Source organism: Felis catus, chromosome B3 (genome assembly GCF_018350175.1).
Source record: "Felis catus isolate Fca126 chromosome B3, F.catus_Fca126_mat1.0, whole genome shotgun sequence".
In the NCBI taxonomy this organism is placed as follows: Eukaryota; Metazoa; Chordata; class Mammalia; order Carnivora; family Felidae; genus Felis; species Felis catus.
The window spans coordinates 87,932,874-87,953,611 of record NC_058373.1 but is presented as its reverse complement, the minus strand read 5'-3'; the positions used below and the strand labels follow the sequence as shown (position 1 = coordinate 87,953,611).

At 36.5% G+C, this 20,738-nt stretch overlaps 1 protein-coding gene across 4 annotated transcripts; it reads right to left on the bottom strand.

Moving 5' to 3' along the window:
• Window positions 1-1,775: 1,775 nt before the first annotated feature.
• GEMIN2 (gem nuclear organelle associated protein 2) lies at window positions 1,776-20,731 on the bottom strand. 4 transcript variants are annotated; one of them, XM_006932840.3, is made up of 10 exons: window positions 20,542-20,730; window positions 20,101-20,185; window positions 18,009-18,098; window positions 17,436-17,495; window positions 14,752-14,865; window positions 12,905-12,949; window positions 11,528-11,596; window positions 6,880-6,990; window positions 3,818-3,876; window positions 1,776-2,161 (listed from the first exon to the last, which is right to left on the bottom strand). In XM_006932840.3, the coding sequence occupies exons 1-10, from the start codon at window positions 20,676-20,678 to the stop codon at window positions 2,122-2,124; spliced, it is 810 nt and encodes a 269-aa protein (XP_006932902.1). In that variant the 5' UTR covers window positions 20,679-20,730; the 3' UTR covers window positions 1,776-2,121. The 4 variants fall into 4 exon arrangements, with proteins under 4 accessions (XP_006932902.1, XP_044915779.1, XP_044915778.1 ...); XM_045059844.1 differs by lacking the exon at window positions 6,880-6,990 and having other exon boundaries at window positions 20,542-20,731; XM_045059843.1 differs by lacking the exon at window positions 12,905-12,949 and having other exon boundaries at window positions 20,542-20,731.
• Window positions 20,732-20,738: the final 7 nt, after the last annotated feature.

Here is a 20,738-nt window from a genome sequence, read left to right as displayed (position 1 = left end):
TCCCTACCCAATATTCACTCTCTTTTCTAACAGAACCCCCATTTTTGGCAGGCCTGACAGTGTTATCAGCTAAAAAATTATACTTTCCAGCTTTTTTTATAATTAGAAAATTTTATAGATTGCTGGCAAATAATACATAAATTGAGGGTTTCTTGTAATGTTTTGCTCCCCTGATATAGACAAGAGGGAGTGGTGCCATTTTATTCTTTCTGGAATCTAGATATGAGGCAAGAGATAAAGCAACCATATCATGACTAGAAAGATGAAAGCTATTAAAATTGATGAAAGAGAAATCTGGACGTAGTCCAGGGCATTTAAGATATCGTAGAGCTGCTTTACCAACCCTGAACTTGTTACACCACAATTATTATGAGAAGCAAAAGTAAATCCCTAATTTTTAAAGCCTCAGTTCAGTTTTCAAATGCAGTATTAACTGATAAACTCATTACTGGCAACCCTACTCTTGGCAACTTCTGGTCAAAGAAAGGAAAAAGTTTTATACATGAAGATATTCATGGTAGCATTTTCTATATGGGATTAACACTGAAAACAGATTAGATACCCAACAATGAGAGTGTTTAAATTATGGTAAAACACAATTTGGATTATTAGGCTATAATTTAAAAATCAGCTAAGATGTAACAAGATTCAAATACAAATTTTCTAGTCAATTTGTAACTCGTGGCAAAACTACTGGTAGCTTGGTCCACAGGTATTTCCAATCCCCTCTTCCTTTCACTCCCCTGTCCCCCCCCCCCCTTTTCCTTTTCTACCTCTTACTGGAAAGACTGGAAAGGCTTACAATTTTGCTTCCCTACCCTTCTCCAAGCTACAGGTGATCCTGTTATACACTGTGGCCAACAGATGAACACAAATCTGCTGTGAATTTCTGGAGAAGGTTTTGCCTTCATGACAAAAGAATCAGATGTGAAAGGCTCTGACTCCTTCCCCCTTTTTTGGTCCTGAGTACAGATACATTGCCTTGAACTGCAGTGGCCATCTTGTTACCACAAGGGAAAGGCCAAAAGATTCTCAGAGACATTGGTATTGTGGGATCAATCATGGAACCAATGCTAATAGCCATCTCCTCTAGCTCCTCTAGACTTCTTGTTGTGTGAGAAAAATAATCCCCTACTGAAAAGCCATTGCTACTTGAATCTGTTAAAGTAGAAAATATTCCTAACCAACAAAGAAATAGATAAAATATACATAAATTATAAGTGATATGAATAAGAGATTTGACAGACAAAATGATGTGTTAAGAAAAAGTATTATTGAAAATGATGTTAAAAAGTTAACAAGTTAAAAAGAGAGTGAGACAGAGCGTGAGCAGGGGAGGGGCAGAGAGAGAGGGAGACACAGAATCTGAAGCAGACTCCGGGCTCTGTGCTAATAGCACAGAGCCTGATGAGGGGCTCTAACCCACGAACTGTGAGATCAGGACCTGAGCCGAAGTTGGGCACTTAACCGACTGAGCCACCCAGGCACCCCAATCAAAATTATCTTAATTCTAACAGTAAGGACATTTATCCATTATCTTTTGTCAAGAGTCAAACAAGATTTTTTTTTTTAATGTTTATTTATTTTGAGAGAGAAATAGAGAGGAGTGGCAGAGAGAGGAAGAAAGAGAATCCCAAGCAGGCTCTATAATGTCAGTGCATAGCCCAATGTGGGGCTTGATCACACAAACTGTGAGGTCACGACCTGAGCCAAAACCAAGAGTTGGACTCAACTGACTGAGCCATCCAGGTGCCCCAAAAAACACATTTACAAGAAAAGTTCATGTGTATATATGTAAAAACACAATGAAACAGCTCCTCTGTACAATTTACCATACAGTTTCTGTACAGGATGCTTCACCAATAAATGGTACTCAATTTGTTTTAAAAGCATGTGATTACAGAAAACTGTTTAAACTATTCATCAAAAACTCGCTGGGATTTTCCAAAGATACTTTGGATATTCAAAGCAATGCAATTTATCTTCTGAATATCAAGTTGAGATGCACAGGTTATGATGAAGATCCTTCAAATAGTGAAGATACTTGAGTTGTCACTGTATATCCTCAGACTCAGGCTGCCTTCATCACCAGTATCTTCCATTCCTGAGAGATCAACTACATCAAGATGGTTCATCAGCTAAATCACGTTGGTCAAAATACCTAATAAAGAATTTAACGTACGTTTAAAAAATGTTAATAGCACTATTTGTAATGGCAAAACACCACAAATAACCCAAATATCCATCAATAAGGGCACTGGTTGAATAAATAACAGTACATCAACACAGTGGAAGACTATGAGGCTTCTGTAAAGAAGGAATGAGGAAAATACCTACACTGCTATAGTGCAGTTTCTAGGATTTAATAAGTGAAAAAAAAAAATGCAAGGTACAGAACAGTATGTTTAGTATGCTACATTTGTGAGCATGTGTACAAATGCAGATATATTTATATATACTTGCTTATACTTTTAAAAAGAAACAATGAACGATAAACCAAAAATTTATAATAAAATGGAAAACTAAGGGGGAGAAAGGCTAAAGACGATAAAGGTGAATTCTAAAATATTTCAAATGTATCTTGAATTAAAATTTTAACTTTGGAATAATGTAAGTATTTTATGTAATTATAAAACAAGATAAAAATAATCAAATGAAACAAAATTGCAGTAGAATGAAATATTTTTTACCTTCACTGGTAATTAAACACAAGTAAATAAAAATAATTTATATCTTTTTATTATGAAAATGGAAATATTTATATTAATTGAAAATGCCCAGTGTTGAATAGGAGATGGGCGGTCTCACTGACACTTTCTGGGAATACAGAAAGGTATGAGTTTCTGGAAGGGAAACTATTAATAAATATCTGTTTTAAAACTACATGCCTGGGTGGCTCAGTCAGTTAAGCATCTGACTCTTGATTTCTGCTCAGGTCATGATCTCACGGGTTGAGTTCAAGACCCACATTGGGCTCCATGCTGACAGTGCAGAGCCTGCTTAGGTTTCTCTTTCTCCCCTCTGCCCAGAGCCTGCTTAGGTTTCTCTTTCTCCCCTCTGCCCCCCCACCTCAAAATAAATAAATAAATAAACTTTAAAAAAAAGTACATGCATAAATAAATAAAACTACATGGCATGCCTATCAACTTACTTCTAGGAGTTTGCCTTCAGGAAATAATAGGATCTTCACTGAAGCATTACTTACAGAGAAAAACTAGAAATATAGGGAATTGTGGGGCACCTGGGTGGGTCAGTCGGCTGAGCGTCTGATTTCAGCTCAGGTCATGATCTCATGGTTTGTGAGTTTAAGCCCCACATCAGGCTCTGTGCTGACAGCTCAGAGCCTGGAGCCTGCTTTGGATTCTCTGTCTCCCTCTCTCTGCCCCTTCCCCACTCACACTCCATCTCTCTCTCAAAAATAAATAAACATTAAAAAAAAATTTAAAAAAATAGGGAATTGCGATACATATAATATTGTTTCTTTACACCTTAATTTACTCTGCTTGAAAATGAAAACAATAGGGGCGCCTGGGTGGCTCAGTCAGTTAAGCGGCCGACTTCGGCTCAGGTCATGATCTCTCGGTCTGTGAGTTCGAGCCCCGCGTCGGGCTCTGTGCTGACAGCTCAGAGCCTGGAGCCTGTTTCAGATTCTGTGTCTCCCTCTCTCTGACCCTCCCCCGTTCATGCTCTGTCTCTCTTGGTCTCAAAAATAAATGTTAAAAAAAAAAAAGAAAATTAAAAAAAAAAAAAAAGAAAATGAAAACAATAGTCTCCATTAATAACACTATTATAAAGCAAGGAGCCAAGGGTTACTTACCTGCTAACCAGGCAGATTAATAAATTCAAAGCAGGAACCCGCTCATCATCTTTGCTGTCCTAAAGGGAAAAAAACAGAAAAATGTAGAGTTCGCCCTAATATTTCTGAAGCAAATTTGCTTTTAAGACGTAAAACATGAAACATTTATTAGATAATAGTAATAATCACACGGCAATAGAAAACCTCAAAGAAAAAGGATAAAACTATAGAATTAATAACCCTTGAGGAACATCTAACATGATCTTTTGAAAAAAGATCCTCAACAGGGAAAAGAAACAGTTGAAGGCTCAAAGGAGAATAACTTGGGAGAGAGATCTTTTCTTGTTCCAAGTAGAGGAGCAAAAAAAAAAAAAAAAAAAAAAAGGAGCCTATATCCTAACTAGACAGTAGTGAAAAAAAATTATATAAAAATGTGTTAAAGAGCTTACAACTGAGGAGTGAAATCCTGGCTTCTAAATTAAAAAAAAAATATATTTTTTTAATGTTTATTTATTTTTGAGAGAGAGAGAGAGAAACAGAGTGTGAGCCGGGGAGGGACAGAGAGAGAGGGAGACATAGAAACTGAAGCAGGCTCCAGGCTCTGAGCTGTCAGCACAGAGCCTGACGCGGGGCTCAAACCCACGAACTGTGAGATCATGACCTGAGCCGAAGTCGGACGCTTAACCACTGAGCCACCCAGGCACCCCTTCTAAATTAAGACATACCAGAGGGGCATCTAGGTGGCTCCATTGGTTGAGCATCTGACTTTGGTTCAGGTCGTGATCTCACGGTTTGTGAGTTCAAGCCCCATGTCGGGCTCTGTACTGACAGCTCAGAGCCTGGAGCCTGCTTCAGATTCTGTGTCCCCCTCTCTCTGCCCCTCCCCCACTTGTGTTCTGTCTCAGTCTCTCAAAAATAAATAAATAAATGTAAAAAAAATAACAGACATACCAGAAACCAGTTCAGGTAAGGGTTCTCAATTGTAAAGAAGGTAGTTGCTGAACTGTATGTTTTATAAAGTGGTCTTACAGAGTATAAAATTTATTCATTCATTCATTCTTCATTTTAAGATTTTTTTAAAATTACTTTTTTAAAGTTTATTTTGGAGAGCTTGTGTGTGCACGAGCAGGAAAAAACGTGGAGAGAGAGGGAGAGAGTCCCAAGTAGGCCCTGTGTTGACAGTGCAGAGCCCCATGTGGGGTTTGATCCACAAACCATGGTGAGATCATGACCTGAGCAGAAATCAAGAGTCAGACACTTAACTGACTGAGCCATCCAGGCACCCCAAGATTTTATTTTGTTAAAGTAATCTCCACACCCAACGTAGGGGCTTAAACTAACGACCCCACAATCAAGGGTCACATGGCCTGCCAACTGAGCCAGCCAGGCGCCCCTGATATTTATTTTTATACATTTCAAGATATAGTCACAATAACCTATTGAGTAATGTTGTAACAGACATATCCCATGTTAATTCAAACTCAGGACAAACTTCCATGGTGTTAGTGTACTCAACTCTATGTGTCAAGTGCTATATGGAACAAAGCTAAATAAAACCTACTACTTGCTAATAGCACAGAAGATGAAATATCTGTATTAACTTTAATGAAAGGAAAAATGTGCTAAGTGCCCGTAAAAAAGATACAAAGTATACTGGGAAAATAGAGGATACAGAGATTCTTCTTAATTGTTAGGATCAGGGAAAGTATCATAGAAAGTAGTGGAATATGAGGCGGCCTGGGTAGCTCAGCTGGTTAAGCGTATGACTTCGGCTCAGGTCATGATCTCAAGGTTTATGAGTTTTAGCCCTGCACTATTAGTGCAGAGCCTGCTTGGGATTCTCCCTTTCTCTCTGCACCTCCCCGGCTTGCACTCTCTCTCTCTCAAAATAAATCGATAAAAACTTAAAAAAAAAAGCAGGAGAATATGAGCCAGATTGTAAAAAGTAAATGGTATTTAGATGCAGAACTAGAAGCCTGAAAAGGCACTTCTGTAGAGGAAATAAATTCTAGGAACAAAACATGGGAAATATTTACTGAGTATTAGTAGCAAGTACATTTGGCTTGGAGTACAGGCCATATAAGTTAGTTTGGGCCATAGCATGGATGTTTAATAAAAATATTTTGGAGTAGTCCGTGGAGAACAAGTATACATTTTGTGGAAGGGAAAGAAGGGATGAAAGAAAAAATTACAAATGGGCTTAATCCAGCATAAAATTTATTTATAATGCTGCAGGCATGAATTAGTTAAGCATATGACTGGAGAAATTCAAAATAATCATTTTGTCAGAGACTGTTAGTTGACCATTCCAGCTTGTGTCCCCTTACTATTTAGCAAATGAAGCTCAGTTTTAGCTAAGGACACTGCCACCAGCTAAAAGTAAACATTTCCAACAGTTCCTTATGGCCATGTGACTAAATTTTGGCTAAATGAGCTATATAGCCAGATGTGCTTGTGGAACCTCTGGGAAACTTTATTAGAGGATACCTTTTCTTCTTTCTAGCTTCCTAAAAGCAAATAATATAGTGGCTGAAGCTCCAGCAGCTGTCCTGGATCATGAGGTGAGCTTGAAGATGGAAGCCACGAAGCAGAACTGAAAGGCCTGGGCTACTGCCATCTTAGATCTGATCTATCCACTTGTAGACTTTCCTTATTTAAATTTTTCTTTTTCTTTAAGTAGGCTCCACACAGAGCCCAATTTGGGGCTTGAACTCATGACCATGAGATCAAGCCTAGAAGGTAGACAATTAACTGATTGAGCTACCCAGGAACCCCTTAATATTTATTTCTTTTAAACTTGATGTAAGTCATCTCTACACTCAATGTGGGGCTTGAATGATGACCCCGAGATCAAGTCACATGCTCTTCAGACTAAGCCAGCCAGGCACCCCCAGACTTCTTTTATCTGAGAAAAAAACAGTTCCATTTTGTTTAACCTGTTATTTTAGGCCTATTTTTATTATGTGCCTAAATCTAACCTCCACTAATAAAATATTCCACATTTTCCTATTTCAATGGGATCCTTTTTATCACCATATAAATTGAAGAGTGCTTTCAATTTGAAATAGTAAGTTGTAACTTACCACTAAGAGTCTTACTTCAGAGCACCTTCTTGCAAGCTGCCGAATCAGTGAATGAGCCTCAGGTAATAAAGGTTTTTCAAGACAAGCCAATAAAGCATAAAGCCACCTTCCCTAAACAGGATTTTAAAAGGTAGTAAGTAGCAAATACTACACTATAAGTTTAACTTAAAAATGTCCAATGTTGTGTCTGGTTATTTGCTATGGATAACTTTATGTAACATTTAACTGTATTATGTTTGGATACAGACAACAAAGGATCATCTAGACAGCCAGCTGATCTCTTTTGTATCCTCTTACTAGAAACACAGAACATCAGACACTTCAAAATACCCTTAGCCCTAAAGAGTTCATTTCAGAGGTTCTTACTATAAATGAAGTCCTAATTCATGACCAGAAAACTACATTAAGGAGTGTGTAAGTCCATGCAAAAATTAAGATACATTTTTTCCTCTTCCGTCCATAGACAGATACATGAATAATTTTATAATTTTATAACTCTGTCCCCTGTGTCTATACAAAGGAACTATACTCTAGATGAAATAATGTTTTGATACTTCTATACTTCTATTAAGTACCATGGCAAATGAAATCTATCCCCATCCTCTTTTAAAATGGTTTTTTCAGACCACTAAAAATAAATAAAATAAAATAGGTTTGTTTTCTTTTCAATTACAAAAGGAATATATACTTAATGCAGAAAAACTGAAGAATACAAAAAGCACAAACAAATAAACCTGCAATCCCACCATTCAGATAAAATTTTTTGCTAAAACTTAAAAAATGTTCATCTTTTTCCTATTTACACATACAACTTTTAAAAGATAAAGTTTTATCATTATTGTAACATTAATAGTGGGGTAATAACATTTTGTTACCATCTCTTTTACTTGCAATACATAATAAATATCTCCCAACATTGTTAAATGGGATTAATGAGGGAATGTTATTAATCTCAACATAGCACTTATATAAATACTCTTTAACCAAGTACTTATCATACTTTCCTATCATAGATGGTTTATTCTTTCTTTCCCCCAAACTCTGTGAGGTTATAATGATAGATATTATACCCCCAGGACTCAGTCTAGAGTTGGAACACAACAGGAGCTTAATTAAAATATTTGTGAAATGAATGTTCCATTTTGGATGCACCAAAACTTACTTAGCCAATTTCCTATTATTGAGCACTTAAGAGGTTTAATTTGTTGCTGTTATATAAAAAATAGTGTGATAAATATCCCTAAAATAAGTTTTAGAGCATTTCTCATTGATTTCTTGGGCTAAATTCCTAGAAATAAAATGGTGGTATCAAAGCGTATGTATGTTCATAAAGGTTTCTGAGATATAACCACTAAATTTTACTCCATAAAAGATGTATCCAATTATATTTCTACCAGCAGTGTATATGACAGAGTTTAATCTGAGCAATACATCACTTTGAAGAAACGTAAAGAATATTAGAACAACGGTTACATAGCAATTTATGCAACAAAAGTAAATTAGCTCCTCAAGCAACCCCAAAATCAATAAAACTTTTTCCTAAACAAAAGATTCACATCTAGGTTTTTTTAAATAAATAGTAAGTGGAATTCTCTTCTATATCAAAAAAGCTATTGTACATTTAAACTTGACTCACATGTTCAGCACCACATTTACTATATATAGCTGGCATTCAGGTATTCAAATGGTGCTTAAACCTCTGATTGTCTAAGATTTATACTGAGAGGTTCCTTTTTTCAAAGGTCAGCAAACAGTGAGCACACTGTGGCAATACTAAAACATAAAACCCACCACAAAATAGCAAAAAATTTTCCTTAATACTTTTATATTTGGATGAAAAATGAGGCTGTATTTCTCAAAAAAATATTAAAGTAATCCCAAGTACAGAAATTTTCAAAAAGAGTTCCATTTTCCTTTTGTTAGTATATGATAAGCAAAATTCATGATCTAGGTTTTTACTTTAAACACTGATATTCTCAATAGGAGTGTTCTGATGGTATGGTTACTTGGATACAGAAATTGAACACTGTTGATTTAAGAGACAGTTACTCAAAGTTAGATTCAAAGGATTAACTAGGTTACAAGTTAGTAAAGCAGTTGTCATTGGTTCAGAAACACTTCGATGGTTCCTCTGGCAAATACAGTTACTTTTTGGTAATATGCTTTCACTAATTAATAGGAAAAGCCAAACTTACCACCCTCTTCAGTGAGTAATCTTTAGAAGTTAAAAAAAAAAAAAATCAAAAAAAATCTTACAGCACAGAGTTAAAAAAATAAAGATTAAAGGAAGAGAAGGAAAACAGGTCATGTAATACTGCTAAAAGGTCACTATCAGACAGAAAGAATTGATACAGAATTTAGAGTTCAATACACAGATGCCAATGAACAAGTAACACGAATATGAACAAAGTTTTCTATTGAAGGTATAGCTAATATACTAATGCATGGGAAAAATATTGTTTCACTGACACTGAAAGAAATATAAATTGTCTTTAATTTGAAATACTACTATAAATTCACTCAATTTGAAAACAGAAATTATAAAATGTTAGATTGAACCATACTGAATTACTGATAATCAAATGTTTTTAAACTACAGAAATAGCAATTGCATATGGTTCCGGAAAAATAGAGTTGCAGGGAAAAGAAATAAGAATCCTTTGCTGATGGCATTCTTAACTAGTTCATTCCTTTTGGAAAGCAATCTGGGAGAGTATTACAAATGCTTATAAAACCTTGACCCAATAATTATATTCTAGCAATATCCTAAGAAATTGACAATTAAAATGAAATTAATATAAATGTTTATAATTTAGTCATGATTGTAAAATATAAGGAAGAACTCAAATGATCATAATGAGAGAATCAAAGTAAACTATAAGGCATTAGGACAATGGAAATTATGTGAATTATATTATCATACGGAAACATATATATGTAATATGAGCTAAAAATTCCAGAATAATACGTTAATTATACTATGTAAAAGACATGTTTGAGCACTGAATCAGAAACAGTGATTTATTTTTTAAATTTTTGTTTATTTTTAATTAAAAACATTTTTTTAATGCTTTTATTTATTTTTGAGAGAGAAGGACAAAGCCCGAGTTTGGGGAAGAGCAGAAAGAGTGGGAGACACAGAATTGGAAGCAGGCTCCAGGCTCTGAGCTGTCAGCACAGAGCCCAATTTGGGGCTCAAACTCATAAACCGTGAGATCATGACCTGAGTGAAAGTCGGACGCTTAACCAACTGAGCCACCCAGGTGCCCCAACAGTGACTTATTTTGATTTATTTTTTAGAAGCAGTGATTTTAAACATTGTTTTCCCCTTAAGAAAAGTACATGTAACATAGCAGAGACTTAAAAGAATAAAATACAAAAACAAAAAATGAAAATCTAGTGATAAAGGATATCACCATCATACTTATGTAAGAGCCTTATCTAAGCCAGTTGGCTGAATGGCAAGCTTAGAAATTTGTACACTATATAATGTTGGTTTATCTGTTTCTCCCAGACAGATTCTAAACTTCTGGAGGGCAAAGATTATATCTTATGCTTTGACAGGGAGCTTTGGAGCCTCAGGTACACTCTTTTACAAATATCTTTAACTATAAAAAATATATGTTTCTAAAAATCAAATCTAGCTTCAAAGGACAATAAAATTTCTTACTAGGGGATTAATGCAGATAATTCATTTATATAATGCCCATCAAACTGACCCCGTTTTTGAAGGTGAAAAATGAGCTGTGAATATAAAACTATAAAGTAGAGGGGCCATTGAAGCGTAGTTGTTAAGAGTATAGCCAGACTGCTGGGGTGTGAATCTCTGTTCTGCTAGTTATGAGATGTGTGATCTTAAGCAAGTTACTGAATCCTTATGTGCTCCAGTTTCCTTATCTGTAAAATGCAAATAACAGCTCATAGGTTACTGGAGGACTCAAGGAGTCACTATATTCAAAGTTCTTAGAGTAATGCCTGGCACATAGTGCTTGGTATTATTGTTGGCATTTACTATTCTTTTGTGGATTGGATTTCATTTGAGAAAATGTATTTCAAACTTTGTTAAGCCAGTCAAAATGGGACCTCCAGACTGGATGCCAGTTTGTGACTGTTTGTTACTACACTGACATGAGATATGTTGCTTCTCTCAGGATATAAATCAACTCTTTAGTTGACTTTTTCTAAGGCAAGTCTTTTTTTTTTTTTTTTTTTTTAATTTTTTTTTTTTCAACGTTTATTTATTTTTGGGACAGAGAGAGACAGAGCATGAACGGGGCAGGGGCAGAGAGAGAGGGAGACACAGAATCGGAAACAGGCTCCAGGCTCTGAGCCATCAGCCCAGAGCCTGACGCGGGGCTCGAACTCACGGACCACGAGATCGTGACCTGGCTGAAGTCGGACGCTTAACCGACTGCGCCACCCAGGCGCCCCAAGGCAAGTCTTTTTCAACAAAAGAAGTAGCATGTTGATTTGCATGCTAGCATAAATTACTAATTTCAGTGCAAACAAACATAGTTTACATCATACACATAATTATACACAGGTATGATACATACACCTATACATAAACATGTTAGTCATATCTCATATATGAAATAAGTATGTATAATTTTGTCTGCATTATTAAAATAAAAAGAAGCAATACTACCAATTCTGGAGTAAAGTCTCTTTCTCCAAACCAATTACTCAGATATTCCAAGACACTAGTTACTGTTGCCTAAAAAAAGGAGAAAGGGGAAGTGGAAGAAATGAATTAGTAATAAAACAAAGACAAGCTCAACATGGGTTTCATTAAGTTTAGTTAGAAAACAACTCTGATATTTAAAATGGTCCCATTCTTTAGACTTCCAGAGAAAATTATGACTGTAGTTAGTAATTGGTTAGGTGGCTCACTCAGTGAGAAGACTTTTTAGACAAATATTCTTATATACTTTCAAGTATCAACATCTTGGTTTAAATCCTAGGATTTAGTTTGTAACTACTAATTTAGTTTACAAATACTCAAAAAATTCCATGTGCTCTTAAAAAAAATCTTTGCATAAATACCTTCAAGTTATTTTCATTAAGTCAAAGTAAAAATATAAAAAAAAAGTTACTGTGGAGAAAGATCTGTTTTAAAGCTATATAGACAGAATTTATTAAACTGTTGAAAATATTCTCTCGCTTATTCAAGTATAGTTGGACACTGAGAATGACTACTACAGCATTTAATGCAAATGATCAAGTAAGTGAAACTGTTAGCCAGTATATGATTTACAACAGCGTATGACCCTTAAAAAAATTTATCTTCCAAGGGCACCTAGTGCTATGTGAAGGCAAAACAATCAAAATTTTTACTTGCTCTTTAAGTATGTAATAGAATTCCTCATCCTAAAAGACTGAAGAACCAAAGTCCATTTTTCTCCCTTTTTGTCTAAGAAATTATTTTATTCTTTTTCTTTTTAATTGTTTTTTTATGCTTAATTTTGAGAGGTAAAGAGAGACAGACCTTAAGCAGGGGAGGGGCAGAAAGAAGGAGACAGAATCCGAGGCAGACTCCAGGCTCTAAGCTGTCAACACAGAGCCCAATGTTGGGCTTGAACTCACTAACTGCTAGATCATGACATGAGCTGAAGTCAGAGGCTTAATCAACTGAGCCACCCAGGCGCCACTGTGTATTTCATAGCAATTTCACCTTCATTTTACTTCAAATCCCAAAATCTAAGACTTATAACTGAAATGTACACAATTGAATAGTTTAGCAAAATGATTTAGCATGAGCTCTGGAATTAGGTCAAACTGGGATTGAATCCCAGTGTTGCCATTAAATTTTGCTGAAAAACCATCTCCAATTTTGTTTCCTAATCCATAAAAGTTGGATATTAATAATAACTCCCCATAAAGGGTTATATTGGTGATTAAATAAGAACTGTTAAAGAGTTTAGGACAGGATCTTACATATTGTAAGTGTTCAATAAATATATTCATAATACTTTCATACACATTGGAAATAAAAGAATAAATACATCCTTATTATGGATTTTACCTGATTCATTCTGCTAACAATACTAAGCAAGGGAGGAAAACCAATCTGAAAGAAAAATGAGACTGAAATTTACTAAATGGTATTATAAAGGAGGTATTGAAAAATGTTTTTCAATTTGACTACATAAATTTAAAGATAATGATTTTAGTAATTAAAATGTTAAAATATGAAATTTCTTAAAATGATAATATGAAAAAATTGATACTATGACAATAACATGTTGTATACACTTTTTCAAAACCTTCAGCTAAAGCTAACATTTTAGGAATTAAAGGTACTTGACTTAGAGTGATTTTTTTTCAAACCTAATCTGATTCAGTTAAAAAAGTACACTGAAGTTTAATGCTGGGATCCCTCATTATGAAAACAGCACTGATTTCTGAGAAAGTTAAGAGGATATGCATTAACTCTGCGCCCTTAAATGGTTCTTTCACATGATGTATTTTACTTGTATATATAAGTAAAATAAATACAATAAATTTTAATAAGTTTTAATTGTCAAATTAAAATACATTTTGAAATGTAACATACATTATGGGTATTACCCAGAAGAACAACAGATTGTGTAAGAAACAGTGTCAAGATAGCTAGCTTATAGATCTGAATTTACTTATACCCCTACCACCGTGTGTAAGAGTGCCTATTTTCCCAACCCTTGTTGACACAGATTATCAAATTTCCTTTGTCAACGTTAGCTGGAAAATAGCAGCTCAGTGGACTTACATTTCTATTACAAGTGAATGCGGGCATCTTCTCATGTAACAGAAATTCATATTTTTCTTTCTGTGAGCTACTTATATCCTTTGCCTTTTCTGTTTTAATTGGGTTCTTAATCTTTTCATGATTTTTGGAGATTTTACATTTTTTGGACCAATTAGTTTTTGTTGTTTTGTGAAGTGTTGTTAACACTTCATCTCCAGAATATGAAATCTACTAAGTATTTTTTTTAGGTTTATTTATTTATTTTGAGAGAGAAAAAAAGAGTGCACGCATGCAAGTGGGGGAAGAATAGAGAGAAAGGGGGAGAGAGAGAATCCCAAGCAGTCTTCCCACTGTCAGGGCAGAGCCTGACGCAGGACTCAAACTCAGGAACCGTGAGATCATGACCTGAGCCACAACCAAGAGTCAAGAGTTGGATGCTTAACCAGTCAAGCCTCTCAGGTGCCCCTGAAATCTACTAAGCATTTTTAAGCATCTGTGTCATGTTTTCCTTTGTTTCCCTGACGACTCAAAACTCATAACCCAGGCTAAAAAAAAGCCCTGGGGGCACCTGAGCGGCTCAAGCATCCGACTTCCACTCAGGTCGTGATCTCACAGTTCTGAGTTTCAGCCCCGCATTGGGCCTTGCACTGAAAGCACAGAGCCCACTTTAGATCCTCTGTCTCCTCTCTTTGCCCCTCCGTTGCTTGCACGCATGTGCACATGTGCGTGGTTCTCTCTCAAAAATAAAAATAAACATTAAAAAGAAAAAACAAAAACCCTGAATTTTATCTAACTCACAAAATTATCACATAGCTAAAACCTAAGAGATAAGAAGCCCACCTAAGAAAGGTCACAGTACACTGTTTCAAAAACTGGGTTGCACATTTTTAAGTTAAAGAGCCACCTAACTAAGTCATAGGTTGGCAAACATTTTCTGTAAAGAGGCAAACAGTAAGTATTTTAGGCTTTGCAGGCCACACACGGTCTCAGTCGCTTAGTATTATAAAAAACAGTCGTAGCTCATTGGCTGCACAAAAACGGGCTGCAGACTAGATTCGGCCTAGGCTGTAGTTTGTGAAGTCTTTATGTTAAATTACACACCAAAATTAGAACACTTTTGTTTTGTGTATCCACATATCACCTACTTGTACATAATCGATTCCAGGACCTTCACTTGTAGCTGGTCCCACAGCCCCTTCAGCACATAACCTTTCACCCAGACAAAATTTTTTCCAGCCTTCTTCATCTTCAGACTTTGGCTAAAAGAAAAAGAAAAAAAAAAAAAAGGAATTTACTTATTTCTATGTATTTTTCTTTTACTGAATAGTAAAAAAAGAAGTGAGGTCCTCTGTATTCCCACAACTTCAACACAAAGATATGGTACCTGTTATGGGCTGAATTTTGTCTCACCAAAATTCGTATGTTGAAGCCCTAACTTCCAGTATCTTAGACTGTGACTGTATCTGGAGACAGGACCTTTATAATGGATTATATTAAAATTTTTTTTTTCAACGTTTATTTATTTTTGGGACAGAGAGAGACAGAGCATGAACGGGGGAAGGGCAGAGAGAGAGGGAGACACAGAATCGGAAACAGGCTCCAGGCTCTGAGCCATCAGCCCGGAGCCCGACGCGGGGCTCGAACTCCCGGACCACGAGATCGTGACCTGGCTGAAGTTGGATGCTTAACCGACTGCGCCACCCAGGCGCCCCATATAATGGATTATATTAAAATCAGGTTCTTAGGGTGGGCTTTCATCCAATCTGACTACTGTCCTTATAAGAGGAAATTCAGACATACGAAGAGGCACTAGAGATGCTTGTGCACATAGGAAAGACCATGTGAGGACACAGCGAGAAGACGGCCATCTGCAAGCCAGAGAGGCCTCAAGAGGAGTCAAACCTACTAACATCTTGATCTGAGACTTCACAGTCTATAGAGCTGTGAGAAAATAAATTACTGTTTGTTAAAACACCCAATCTGGAGTATTTTGTTATGGCAGCTCTAGCAAACTAATACAGTGCCCAAGTGTTACACATTACGTGGGACATGTCTAGTTTGGATCACACTTTAATGGACACTAACAAACAAGAGTAGGCTCAGAAAAGGGTGATAAAGATGGAAACTGGTATGGAAAAAAACACACTAAGGATGTTTATAAGAACAAAGGATGTTTATACCAGGGAAAGAGACAGGATGACGTACTTCACATACCTGGAAGGGCAGTTCAAAGAAAGAATAGGTTTATACTACACCATCAAATGTAGGACCAGTGGGGAGAGGCATTCGGCTCAATGTAACCACATTAAGAAACAATTTTTATTTGTACATATCAACTTGCACATTACTTTGCATAGGTACAGTTTTTCCCCCTGAGGATAAATAGCTTTCATTAGAGTCTCAGGACAGATATGAGACCCCGAAAAGGTCTATTGTACTAAAACAATGTATTTGCCCTTTCCATTATTCCATTAGGTCAGAGACTATTTCTGCTTCAGGTAACACTGAATAATTCCCGGATTATTAACTACAGCAGGTATTTTATAATAAATGATTGAATAGATCAATAAATGTTTATATTTACATAGTTGCTTTAAATGTCAGACTGCTTTAGACATTTTTCATTTCATTATTTACGTAACGATTACTTTTGCCATGATGAACATGTTATTGCTATTAATATTCTACTGTTTTGATGGACCAGAATTTATTCAATCAATTATGTTAGGTCATTTACATTTTTGACAAAATTATGTTGTCATAATGTTACTGATGCAGCTTCTTTTTAAATTAGTAAGCATGTACCCTAAAGTCCTGATGCTGAGCAAGAAAAAAAAAATCTACTCATCTACCCTTCCTCCCCTACCCCCTTTTTACCAGGAGGCCTCACAACGCAGCAAAAGGCTTTATAGCCAAACAAACTTCAATTTGAATTTCAGCTATCCCTTTTATGAGTTAAATGACTGTGGGCAAGTAACGTTAGTTCATTTCACACTTTTCCTAGAGCAGAGCTTTCAATTGGTATGGAGAAGAAAGTAGAGTCTATATAGTGAATCTCTCAGCTTTCAGCTGGTAGTCCAAGGCTATGCAAGCAGCCTCCTCCATTTATCCCAATGTGTCACCATGTAAAAGACATTAGGAAGCACTGCCTATAGGAAGCTTCTAAAACCTGGAATCTACCAGCTACCTGAAACTGTGAGCAAAACTGTGTGCTGGGGCACACAATTTTCTCCTTTGAAGATAAATAACTTGCGTCTGATTCTCAGGAAGAACATGAGACTCCCTAAAACATTAAAAGTATTGTCCTGGAACAATGTATCCATCTCTTCCCCAACTCCCCTTTTTATTCAGTATTCCAGAGAGAACATATTTCCTGAAGAGTTTAAAATTATATCTAAGTTGATAAAGCACAGAAAATACTCCTTTGTAGTATGCATGACGGGCTTTAGCAAAATGTCTGTGGTATGGCACCATTACATCATTGAATCTTTTTGTAAATACTGAAAATATATTTATTTTATTTCTTTAAAAAATATATTTATTTTCTAAAAAAGCAATGTCTAGAAGAACTCTTAAAATTTGTAGAGGCCTAACAATACCTATCCAAAGCCTCTCAAGACGCTATGGATTAAAACTGTCATAAAATAACAGCTTGCATTACTGATTCTATATTTTTAAGACCACCAATATAATGGAATTGTTTCTATTAATGGTCAGTGAAAAGGAACAAAAATAATATAGGTTAAGTAGGTGAATCTTTAAAGACTGGCAATAAATAGGAACCGTCTCAAATAGGTACACATTGTACAACTTAAAGAAACTTACATACCATGGTCACATTACTGTCCAACTGTTGTGATTTCCAGTGACTTCTATGTCTGATCACACTCTGAAGGAAGAAAAGTTAGACAAGTGATCTCCAGTGAATGGATAACTAAAAAGAAATCAGCTGTGCAACATTCTAACAATCCTGAAATTTGGAAAACATGTTTCAAACTGTATTGTCTCTAATAATTATTATTTGGTAATTGATTCATAAATATTTTAACTTCATCCTTCAGAATAATGAATCTTATTTTTACAACTATGGTCTAAGAACAGAAATAAATCTTGATGGAGGAAGGGAGGGAGGGGAGAGAGGTTTAATTTGGTTTAAAAAAATTTTGTTTTTCAACGTTTATTTATTTTTGGGACAGAGAGAGACAGAGCATGAACGGGGCAGGGGCAGAGAGAGAGGGAGACACAGAATCGGAAACAGGCTCCAGGCTCTGAGCCATCAGCCCAGAGCCCGACGCGGGGCTCGAACTCCCGGACCACGAGATCGTGACCTGGCTGAAGTCGGACGCTTAACCGACTGCGCCACCCAGGCGCCCCTAATTTGGTTTAAATAAAGTACACTTACCTGTCGAACAGATGAAAACTGTGCCACTTGTTGTTGTTGCCACTGAAGTGTGGGAGAATATCCTTCAGGAGCAGGCTGGCATCCTGAAAGCTAGAGATCAATTCATAAATATTACAGTAAATGTCAGTGGTATAAGTAGAATCTCATGCCTCTGTAAAGTAAAAGCAGAATCAAGATGAAGAGTAATAAAGTAGATGATGAAGACCATATAAGAAAAATACTATACTTTTTGCACATGCAAAACATAGGCCTTTCACTTTACTATTTATGTTCAAATTTAAACATTAGTAAACGGGGAGCCTGGGTGGTTCAGGCTATGATCTCATGGTTCCTGAGTTTGAGCCCGGAGCCTGGTTTGGATTCTGTGTCTCCCTTTCTTTCTGCCCCTCCCCGACTTGAGCGCACGCGCTCGCTCTCTCTCTCTCTCTCTCTCTCTCTCTCAAACACACATTAAACATTAGGAAATGATCCTTGCATAGTCACTTCAATAAGAGCAATCTGGAATGGTTCATAGTTGAAGTTTCTAAACTAAGAAATATTATATGAGTCCTGAAGATATAATCTAGTCCTATCTTTCTATAATAACAAAACTGTTTGGGGCGCCTGGGTGGTTCAGTTGGTTAAGTGTCTGACTTTAGCTTAGGTCATGATCTTACTGTTTGTGGGTTCGAGCCCCATATCAAGCTCTGTGCCGATAGCTCAGAGCCTGGAGCCTGATTCTGATTTTTTGTCTCCCTCTCTCTCTCTGCCCTTCCCCTGCTCTCCCTCTGTCTCTCTCTCAAAATAAATAAACATTAAAAAAAAACATTAAAAAAATAACAAAACTTTGGAAACAAATAGATACATCACAAATAAAGGATTTTGGTATGGGTAGAATGTTCTCAAATAATTTAAGACACTTGACTTTACAAGGGCTACTTCAGCTTCCTAAGACAGCACAACAGTTCAAAATTAATCACATACTGCCTTGAAATAAAACAGTACGGCCACTTTTTAAAAGCTAAGTATATAAGACCTTCTCTTCCATCAACTAAAAACTTATAAATAGGAATGATATGAAACATTACAGTATCTAAGTTAAAATTTCCTGATTATAAACATCAGATAAAGAAATTACTTAGAACATAAAAGGAAAAGGACTTATCACAATTTACAAACTGCTGCTTTCCTTTGACCTTAGATTAAATAGTAAGTTCCCAAAGAGATCTTCTGTGACTACTTTATCTTGTTACTTATTGGTCATTATACATTTAATTTTCTTCATAGCAAGAGTCACAATATATAATTATTACTTTGCTTGTTTGCTCTCTGCCTTCCTCAGGAGAATGTAAACTCTGCTAGGGTAGGGATTTTTCTGTCTTATTCTCTGTTGTATTCCCAGTGAGCGGCACAACCTAGTTGCTTAATTAAAAAATATGCTGGATATGTGGTGCCTGGATGGCTCAGTCAGTTAAGCGTCTGACTCTTGATTTCAGCTCAGGTCATGATCTTGCAGTTCATGAGTTCAAGCCCCATATCAGGCATGCTTGGGATTCTCTGTCTTCCTCTCTCTCTGCACCTCCCCTGCTTTCTCTCTCTCTCTCAAAATAAATAAACACTTAAAAAAATATTCTGGATAATATAAATGAAAAACATGTTCAAGGTGTTCAAGTAGTTAGAAAAATGTAAGAAACTTGAGTTTCTATTCTTAAAAAACAAAACCCAGTCAAATTCAAAACATGCAAACTATACATAAGATTAAACACCAGTCCAAGAATAATTATGAAGACAACTGGGAAAAGGTTCCCTAAAAATAAAGGATAGTGTAAGTAACCTATTTAAAGAGTCCTTTAGGATTGGATCACCTCCTTAAAATATGATCAGTAAGTCTTCATGAATGCCAGGGTTACTGAAAACCTCTCTGGAAGCAGTAAATGCCAACTGTCCTTTTGGGGAAAAAGTACAAGTTAATGTCTAAAGTCACAGGGAGTAGTCAAATCTTACATATATCATCAGAGATACTGTGGGATACCATAGCATTGATCTTTCAATTCCGGCGGGGGCGGGGGCGGGGGCGGGGAGGAAGAATCCCCTGCTGGGTAATATAACTTACAGAAACATTCACACTTTGCTTCCTTTTCAACTTCTTTGGGTCAATTTGAGCTACCACAACATCTGGGCATTGAGCTGCTTCAATCCTACAAACAAGTAATAAATTCAAGAAATGTGATTACGGCTGTGCTTTGTTCATGTGTAGTAAAACAAGCGATCCATTTCTACAGTTCTTAACGAAATTAGAAAACAAAGTTCAGAATTGCAATTGAAGTACTAAACAATATATTTCTGAAATTAACTGGACTGAAAGCAAGGAATTTAAGAGCACCAAACTTGACACAGGTAAAACTCGCCCATATAAAGATATAATCAAGCGATCCTGATTCGACCCTACCTCGCGAGAGATTGGGGACGGCCACAGAGGCGGGGGCAGAGCGCTTTATCACATTTAGGGGGCAGAGAGGACGACCAGCCCACCCTCAAGGGTCAGATCACTCACTGGACCCGCCTCAAGTATTCCTGAGGCGTGCTCGGGGGTACGGAGGGATCAAAACTTTCTGTCAAGTCGCAGGGCTCCACTGGCAACAGCCGGGGCATCAACTCTTCTACTGCAGACTCTGCTGGTATCCACGCCATGGTTTTTAATCCAGCAGTCCCATCCGGCGCATGCGCCAAATTTAGGTCACGGCGCAGGCG